The 10,584-nt window shown below is 33.9% G+C and overlaps 1 protein-coding gene across 1 annotated transcript; it reads right to left on the bottom strand.

Annotated features, from left to right (window-relative positions):
* Positions 1-9,300: 9,300 nt before the first annotated feature.
* On the bottom strand, positions 9,301-10,080 carry LOC146927768 (F-box/LRR-repeat protein 12-like). Its single transcript, XM_085707119.1, has one exon. The coding sequence runs from the start codon at positions 10,078-10,080 to the stop codon at positions 9,301-9,303; it is 780 nt and encodes a 259-aa protein (XP_085563245.1).
* Positions 10,081-10,584: the final 504 nt, after the last annotated feature.

Raw genomic sequence — 10,584 nt, forward strand, 5'->3', positions numbered from 1 at the left:
GAGGCGTGACATAGTCACTGTCCTTGAGGATTTTATCCGCCTCATAAGCGCATATCCTCCCAGGATACAACAGTTCTTCCCCGTTATGAATCATAACCGGAGGTTACAGAACAGCTCAAGTTTATCTCAAAGATATCAGGAGATGTAACCCAGAAACAATATTTTGGATGAGGGAAAATAATTTGTGCATAGAGAAATATAAAGTGAAAGCGTATGTATGTGTATACTGTGAGCAGATGTTTTCTGTGATGGCAATGACTACTTATTGTAGTAAGTACGTGTAAAGAAAAATGAAGGATACATCACTGATAGTTGTGATGTTCCTTATATTTAGGAAAAAATAGGCATAATAATAGGGAATGTGATTTAAGCCTTTGACCAAACTGTCAAGTATCAACCGTTACAAAAATAAATATAAAATAAATTTGACAAATAAGACTTTGACTAAGTAAATATCACATGGTTAAATCAACAACAAATAATGAACAACTTTTAATAACTTTTGAAATATAATATCAACTCAAAAATACAACAAATATTGAGATGAGGATCGAACAAGTGAGCTGCAGCATGGTGCTGCTCATTATCTGTATGCTCCAAGTGCAGCATTGGATACTCGGCACCGTCTGTGACATGTCCATAGGTCATGAACAGCTTCCAAAAAGAACCCTCATTGGAGTCGTCTATAAAATTTGAGAAATAGAAGGAGGCGGACTTTGAAATAGAATAGGCATTTAGTTGAAGTATAAAGTATATATCAGTACTAAAATCAATAACAGATCGTCTGTATTTTGTTTGTTTGAAGAAAATTTGCTGAGACCTGTAGAGGCACATATGGATATCAGTACTTACCTAGATGAGGCAAAACCAAATTTGGCATGTTGCTGTAATTGTGCCCCCTTAAATAGCCCATTAACTCCACGGTTATTGGATTTATTATTTCTTTTTTTTCTTTCCACTTTAATCCAATCACCATGCAAAATATTAGGAGTATCATTGACCTCCAAAGCTAACCGTTGCTCAGCATTAATCATGCCATCAATCACGCTCCCATCTTGTAACGTCACTTTCTCATTGATAACCGGTTCACTGGTTTTGTTGACCGGTTCACTGGCAATATTGGCCGGTTAAGTGATTGTGGTGGCCGGTTCACCGGTTTTGTTGATCGTCCCTGTGCCAGGAGCCTCACCTTCCTTCGACATGTTTGGCTGCTGTTTTGAAGGAGCACAGTCTTTACGGAGATGGCCATAACAACCACACTGAGTACAGATTATGTGGAGTCCCTCATATTGTACTTGATACCATTCACCGTTTATTCCAACGCGACCTGTAGTACATACATGCCTTCAACTTCCCAATTCAGAAGGCTCAACATTGTAATGTAAACTAAATTATAGTAAGATATGTTGATTAAGAACGAGTTTATTAAGTATAGTGTTGCAAGCTTAATAGATAGAGCATCTATTGATACTAATGAGTTTAGTGTGTGAACTCAAGAAGTTTAGTGCATGAAAATTACGACTCCATTGACGTAAGGAAAGGGATTCAAAATCGGAAGTTTCAATCTAAACATTTTCTTGAAAATCTATTATTGTGTGGCAACCTTGACTCAAGAATTCGTTCCACCCTAATATTGGGAGATCATCAACAAATCAAAGTTTCAATCTAAACATTTTCTTGAAAAAACCTAAGAGGGTGAAAGTTTTAATTAATCTCGCATGTTGAAATCTAAGTTTCATCTAAACCCAAGAGCATGAAAATGAAAGTTTCATCTAAACCTAAGAGGGCGAGCTCTGGTTCTTAGCTCGCAGTTGCGAGTGTTCTTGCTCGCAGTTGCGAGCGATGAATGTCAGTACGGCCAGAAACCTAAAAATTACAACTTTTCACCTATTTTCATGATTCTTTCATCCAAATAGCATCTAATCATCATCCTAGGCAATATCTAAGGTCTATACACTAATTTTGCATCGATCTAACATCTTTTCATGGTTCAATCATCAAAATCGGTCTTAAACCTAATTCCCAATTCTCACCAAAACTCAACCTAATCATGCTAAATTCATTCTAAAGAATTATACCCTTAATAATATTGAAAGTTAGTCTCACCCTTATACCTGGTAATTGCAGAAATCGCAGCCCTCTCTCTCTTGTTCTCCTCTTCTGACTTTTTCTCCCTTTTTCTCCAAAAACGTATTTCTAACTTATGTCTGTCTATTTATCTCTTCATATTACTCTTCTCACTACTAAATTTTACTCATCTCACAACACAGCCCCATTTTTAATATTTTTATTTTATTTCTCATATCTTATTTTATTTTAATAATAAAATAAGTCATACCAACATAACAACTTCACAACAACATATACCCCACATAATTTATTTATAAATCATATAAACTACTCAACTTCATGAATCATAAAATTCACACATATCAATCATGAAAATCACTTAAATCATAAATCATATAAATATATATAAATATATTTCTAAATAATCAAATAATTAAGACGGGCGTTACATGGGCTGGCTTTTTCTTTCCAAAAATACACTCGATTTTGAATACAAATAACACATGTAACAAATAGATAAATTTAAATTTAAATATTAAAAAAAATTAACGAACACGATATGAATATATATATATGTCTGATTTTTTTTCCTTTATCATTTAAAAAGTGTAAAAAATTATATGAGCATATTTATACTTATTTTTTCATTATCTCAATTATACCCTTAATCAACTTTTTTCTATAACAAAGATCGTTGTTGGTGTCATTAAAAAAAAGAATTTAGATTTTTTTTTGTTATATTATTGTTGTCATTGAAATAAATAATCATGATTAGTTTGATTTGTTATAACTTGAAAGAAACAGACATTTATATTTTTAGTTTTAATCTAAATCAAAATTTCATTGAAAAAACACGGTTAACGCAGTAAAAAAAGCGGAAAGACGGACACGTGAGTGTATGATATGCCAAGTACTTCCAGATTTTTGATACTTTTGATTTGATTCTAAGTTGTTTATTAACTTTTCCTGTTGATTTGGAGTTGTTTCACCATCTTCTTCAATGTTGGAGCACGAATTGGATTCTCGGAGATTCACTATGGAGCACGTATTGGATTCTCGGAGATTAACGTTACTAAATAAAATAGGGTGCAGTTGCTAATTTTTGTTTTTTATAATTGATTTTTTTACATCAAAATGTAATTTATAGAGTTGGAATGCAAGCGCGGGCAACAAGTTGAGCCTCTAATCCTTTGTGGATGGAAAATATTGAGATGAAAATATTGAGATGAGGATCGAACAAGTGAGCTGCAGCATGGTGCTGCTCGTTATCTGTATGCTCCAAATGCAGCATTGGATACTCGGCACCGTCTGTGACATGTCCATAGGTCATGAACAGCTTCCAAAAAGAACCCTCATTGGAGTCGTCTATAAAATTTGAGAAATAGAAGGAGGCGGACTTTGAAATAGAATAGGCATTTAGTTGAAGTATAAAGTATATATCAGTACTAAAATCAAATTGATCACTCTCATGTGCAGTTTTATACAACTTGCTTGTTGCTTCACTCTCTTCTATATGACGTCGTAAGAACATACCAGTAAATAACTGCAAAAGCCCACGACAACTTTTTGCGATTGCATAAAGTGCTTCATCGTCAACTTAAAACACTGATCACCCATTGACTCAAAAAGTCAATGAATAAAAAATAATTCATATCTAAACCACTCAAAATTAGTTTATATCTAAACCCAGAAATCCTAAAACATAAACTTCTCAAAATTCCAAAAATAATCCATATAGAAACCACAACATTCAAACCACCAACAAAATCAAGTGTTAACATGAACATGAACAAAATCAAATCACTAGTTATCCTCTCGAAATGAATCACACATTTCCTACGATAAACTTGCACAACCTTCCCTTCACATCCCTTGAATGTTCCTCTCATAACCTGAACTTCATTGTCTTTACAAACGGGGAGAAAACGCATGTTGTACTTTTAACGGAGGTTGTCGGCGAGAGTTGCGCTCATCAACACACCACATACGCTTGATTAGGTGGTGAATTGTGCCTTGAGGCTCTTGTGACGACTGCTTGAAACCCAAAGGGTTGAACTTCATTGCTTTTTAGTGTTATCGTCTTTCACCCCTTTGTTCTGAAATTTAAAGAGAATGATGAATTAAAATCCTGAAAAATCATAAATTCAAAACACTAATCTCAATGAATTTAACAAAAGACTAAAAAAAATGAAAATGAAAGAAGAAGAAGAAACCATCAAAGTGAACCCCTTCAATTGAATGCAAAGAAGTTTTCAATTGAATTATTTTTCGATAAAAGAAAATTCTCAATGATATTTATGTTTTGAATTAAAAGGTTGAGAATATTATGTCACTGGTTTAAATGAACCCTAATTTTGATTTATAAGGAAATTTGTAAAGGAAGAAGGTGATGCTGACTTACAAGATACATATATTGCGATTAACATCGTTAGTTTTTTATGAACAAAAATGACTAATGTGGTGTCAATTAAACAAATTAAAATACGAATTTTCATATTTTATTAAATTAGGGACCAACATGAACTCGAAAATAAAGATAAAAGATAAAAAAAAATTGTTTACTTAAATTCTTTTTAGTGTATTAAAACAGATTTAAAAAAAAAAGAATTACAATTACAATAAAAAACACTATTTCATAAAGGTCTAAACTACAAAATAAACTTAATTGTTTTCGAAAATAAATACTGATATTTTCTTAGGAACAAAATAAATACTAATGATTTTGTTAAAAAAAATAAATAAATACTAATGATGACTATTTAAAAAATGTTAACCCAAAAAGAAATAAATTATTACAACAATCTATTAAAATTCTAAATTTATAATGATATATAAAAAATTGTGGGTAAAAAATATATATAAAGAGGAATTGACGATCATAAACGGGGAAGTGTTACCGAAACCCTAAAACCAATCGCCCCTGAAAGAAACCCTAAATGAATCTGACACGATGGCGGCGGAGGCGGAATCTCCCGTCTGGAAAGCAATTCTAGCAATGGCTTCGTTTACTACATCCAATTTTACGCAAGCTCAGATAACGGCTGCTAATTTGCCTCATCTTACGGAAGTTCAAATTACATCCATCGTTACTGCCATGGCCGCTCATGATGTTGCCGTTGAGGCTTCAAAAGCAGCGATCAAGGCCTTCGACGACTACCGTGAAGCAATGAAAATAGCTACGAATGAGGAAAACACTTCACAAGATCACTTGAAATTGAAAGGGGATGGTGTGAAAACCGGGAAGCTTGCCATTGAACAGGCCAACAAAGCTGCTAATCTCGCCCTTGAGAAGGAAAAAGATGCCAAAGATGCGGCCAGTAAGGCTTACGTTGCGGCCAATACCGCCATCGGAGTTGCCAATGCTGCAATTGTTGAAGCTGATCAAGCGGAGTTAGGTTATGCAAGTGTGGTCCTCAAAGCATATCCTGGTCCTGAAGTTGCCAGAACCGTCCGTATATTCGGATCTGGACTTTTTCTAGATAGAACACTTCCTAACATAAATTTTTCCCGTGAATACAGATCCGTCTGCTATTCCATTTTAAGTAAGTTCATAGTAACTCTGAAAGAAACAACATATTTGGATTTATTGGTTTCTCCTAAGAAGGAAGAGGTACTTGAGAAGATTACTGATCTCGAGGCTTATGGGTTTTACGCTGAATGGTTAACTATGGTCCGTAATTTAATAAGTCATAATGCTAATGTCATGGTTGACATTGAAAGGGTTGATAATTTGAAGCAGACCTTGCTGGATATGATAGCCAAAATTTCTGAAAAGAATACTGATCTTCAATCGGATGTGGATGAATATTCATCTGTTGTGGATCAGCTCACTTCTTATTCGAATGCGATGCAGAATCGTTTCCAAACTCATTTCAACATCAACCCTCCGAACCTACCAGTCAACAAAAACGCTTAGAGTCAAGTTCCAGATAATCTAAGATGGTATGTCACTAACCCGATTTATTTGATGTTCTTAGACTGCAAAATCATTGTCTATTCATTTGTGCTAATTTTTTTACAAATTATTGGGGGTAGCTACCTATATTAATTCACTTATTCATTCAATATAAGAAAAACAAAAATTGGGGTGGCCAATGCTACACAGCCATTCACCCTTATGTGATGTTAATAGCGGATTATATATATATACACACTCACTGATAACTTAGAGTGGTATACCACCATACTTTCTTTGTATTGACTTGAAGCATGTCTCTTGTATGTATGTATGTATGTATGTATGTGTGTGTGTGTGTGTGTGTGTGTATATATATATATATCTGTGTGTATGTGTATATATATATATATATATATATATATATATATATATATATATATATGGGTTATGTTACAAGCCACCCTTTGGTGGTGTCTTTTATCAAGTCACACCTCAAGGTGTGATTTTCACTTTTTAGTTATAACTTTGATAAAAGACACATTCATAAAAAGTAGTTGGTGTCTTTTAACAAATGCTCATAGAGTAACTTGATAAAAGACACCTTCATAAAAGGTGTCTATATATATATATATATATATATATATATATATATATATATATATATATTGGCCACATAGGCAAAGTCAGGGTAAAGGCATGAAATATCTCGGATAGGGTCAATGGACACATTGACCCATCGAATCCTTGCTCCAACTATCTGGAAAAACGGCACCTGCATCCCCTCTTTTAGGCATGTGGTTGGCAAGGAAATAGGATGAGCTAGTAGCTCACATGTGGAGGCAGTTCCACCTTTTTTGAGGTCACAACTAGTATATGTAAATGGGACCGACTCCTTCTCAATGATCACTCTCACAAAAATATAAAACACTCATTTGAATCGAGCAATCTTTCTCTTCAATGGTTGTCGGTAACCGTAATTTTGAGAATGTAAAGTTTTATCTGATGTTCTCTAATACTGTTGAATTCAGTTGATGATTAATCATGTGCAAAGTGTCTTTCAGTTTGTGATCTTATTGTGTTGACAATGTTGTAAAACTCAGTTTCAGTTTGATTGTCTTCTTTCTTTGGAAGCTGTTTATTAGATTGCAATTGATGAGTTTTATAATTACTTGTAGATATTGTCAAGGGTATTGCTAATTTGTTAATGATTGTTGCTCTTATAGTTTTGTTTCAGGTTCTAAAGGTTGCAAAATTTGATCCCCCTTAAAAGCGCCACCTACTTTGTTTAAAGAGATCTATGTTTCACCGCTCTTCAATCATATTGACATTTTAGACTAAAGGACGTACAAAAATTTTCACCAAGTCATTACTACTCCATAATATAATCAACTCCTGATCAGATCTGCCGATTCGACTGGGTGAATCAGGAACTGGATCTACATCCAGTTCAGATAGTACCAATAAACACTACGGCAGAAAATCAGCCAAAAAACAAGTAAAACCAGACGAAACCAGAAGTCAACGGGTCTGCTATGGTTCAATACAAAAACCATTTTCTTTGTTAAGTGAAAGAACTATCTTTTATATAGCCAAACCTTGTGTAGTGGTTTCTTTTTATCAGCCAACGTGGGATGGTTTTTTTTCTTTTGTTATTAATATGCATGCAAACAAAATCTGAAAATGGGGGTTGAGATATTACTTACGAGAAACAATGCGCATGTTTAGAATAGGAATGCCTATGCCTAAGATCTAGAAATGCTATAACTTTCATATAATGTGTACTAGAGATTAGAGATTTCTCGAGCCTTCGAAATGCTGATTTTAACGTGAGAAAGTAGCATGAATCATCAAACAACGTGAGAAACAAAGTTAAATCCAATAAATGCTGATTTTAACGGCCTTCTAAATTCTTTGACATTCACATCAACAATATTCCCATAATTCAACAGGAATCACAATTTGCATTTACATCTTCAAATGTCTTCCATTCCATTGGATTTTAAATTCCTGTCAAAGGAGTCAAAAAATTTGATTTAGTTCATAATACAAATTATGAAAAACATCTAATAACATACAATTACAGTATCAACAATGCTGGACCAATCGTCAGCACTAGCACGAAATAAGTGCAGACAAAAATAGTAAAATGAGAAACACCAATAATCAGAATCAGCAGCAACATAAATCAGAAGCATTTTAAACATCACTACAGACAGGCGATGAATAACGAACATAATAGATAAAATGAGAGACCATAACAATCAAGCCATCACAAGCAGAATAACCCAACAACATCAAAGTCAAAATATAAACAACATGTGATTGAATGCTATATACAGCGAATAAAACTACCGCGAATACATAGCGAATGAATGTGATTGGCCAACTAAAACCACCACCCTTCTCATGATTGGCCAATAACATCAAAGATGTAGGCATCAGTAGAAAGATGATAATTTTCCATAAAAATTTCAGCACAACGAACAATACATGGCAAACCATCATGCCTACATTGGCAAACCATCAATTTATTTTAACACCCTGATGTTGCCGATAGAATTAACAACGGACATCCACTTATAAAAACAGAAAATTATCTTGCATATACGAAAACAGGTCAATAAACCCTTAGTCTTAAGTGAAATATATAATCCACATATTATATTATGATGCAAACCAAAATTCCACATATCTCTCTATCCTAACTCCCCGTACCACTACAACGTAACACCCTTACAGTTACACAAATCATTTCTATCTACCACATGAGCATAATGGCAACCGATGTACTAAGCCCGTTTGAGCGTGCACTTACATATTATGACCAGGAAAAAGTAGGAACGGAAAGTATATAAGTTAATTATTATAAGTTTTGTTCAAAAAAGATAACATAAGTTAGTTTTTGAAAGTTGGTACTAGGACCTATGGAAAAATCAAAAGTGAGAGCAGAGAAAACTATGCTACAAAAGTATGCAAAACAAAATAAATGCTACTAATGAGGCAAAGTGATGAAAAACAATACAATTTAAAATTGCACGTAATATAACACTTGCTTTACTTAGGGAATTATCATGCATAGAAGTAAATTTGAAAAAAAATATCTTACATTAAAGATATTTTTAGAAAGCACTTTTAGAATACTAGCAAACAATGCATCCTTGACGTGATATGAGTTCCATCTCCTTGTTGCTGAAACGATAACGATCTGGAGTTGTAAACTTTCTCAATGATGGCCTTGAAAATATCAATGAGGCAAGAACATCACAATGCACTTGATCTAGACAATATTTCAAATCGATCTCTTAGTTGTGTGCATTTTTCTACCACATGCTTCACTCCAACTCTGTGACAACAATACACCACTCCAGTAAGAGTTGCAAAAGCCCACGGCAACACTTTGAGATTACGAAGAGTGTTTCATCATCAACATTTGTATATGACAAGTTCAACACTTCTAGTTTGGGAACTTCAAAGTTCATTCGACACAGCTTCCTTCCTAAACAGCCGGTTAAGTTCAAATGCTTAATATCCGAACATGTCCTTAAGACTTGGAAAATACCTTCTTCAGATATGTTATAGCAAAAACTCAAATCAAGCAATTGCAAATTGGCGAAAACGGAAGCAATCCTTTTGATGCTTTCATCTTGTAACCATGTACTCGAAATCAAATGGAGAGACATTAACTGAGGACTTGCAACAAAGGAATTAGAATTGTCTGCACTATTATTTGTTTGCGTGTTTTTTATTCTAACGGAAGAGGCGATGGAACAAAGCCAACAAAATATGTCACCACCATAGTAGTGAGTGAGGCGGAGGGAGATGATGTTAGGGAATCTTTGGAAGAGTCCATTAGGGCAAATCCGGGTTGGGTCACGGATAGTTATTGAGAATCGAAGACGGTTGGTGATGGAGAGGAACTGCTTTGAGACAGCGGAGAAAGACTTTAAGGAGCTGTTGTTGTGGTCGTCGTCGTTGTCGAGGAATCTGACGACACATTCCCAACACTCATCAGGTAAATATAGATCTGTTGTTGCAATCGCTGCAGCTGATTTTGATTGAGAGAGCGATAATTGTTGTGGTTGTTCAGAATTGAGAGTGTTTCTTGTTTTCATATTGAATACACGATTTGTTTAGGGTTTAGAACTTTTTTTTTTTTGGAGCAAGTTAGGTTTAGTAAGAAAGGGTAACAAATTCTATTTATTATGTTGGATTATTAGTACCGTGAAGATGAAGAACAAAATTCGTTTTTACCAATAAAGTAGTGTGATAATAATGGGCTTAGGGCTCTTTCAAATCAATATTCATTTTACCAATAAAATAAAATCAACTTTGTTTGAAGGAAAAAAAAAAGTTGATCTTTTTTTTACAAAATACTTATAAAACTTTTTTTGAAAGAAAATGCTTAAGAAACTTTTTTTTTTGAAGGAATACTTATGAAAATTATTGACTACCAACATTCAATGTTAACTCATTTTAATTATTTGATACATCATCAAAATTATATATTTTGTTTTATCCTCGCCCTGTTTCAACTTCTAAATATTTAGAGTCTAAATTATATCCCTTTGTGTCTTATGTCTTTTTGCAACTAAAAAATTTCCACCAAGAGAGGAGTG

The sequence above is a fragment of the Medicago sativa genome, chromosome 4 (genome assembly GCF_051527215.1).
Source record: "Medicago sativa cultivar Bolivia chromosome 4, Bolivia_mono, whole genome shotgun sequence".
Classification (NCBI taxonomy): domain Eukaryota; kingdom Viridiplantae; phylum Streptophyta; class Magnoliopsida; order Fabales; family Fabaceae; genus Medicago; species Medicago sativa.

Excerpts from the sequence above, each read along its gene's own strand:
- LOC146927768 (XM_085707119.1), bottom strand. The coding sequence starts at position 10,080 with ATGAAAACAAGAAACACTCTCAATTCTGAACAACCACAACAATTATCG.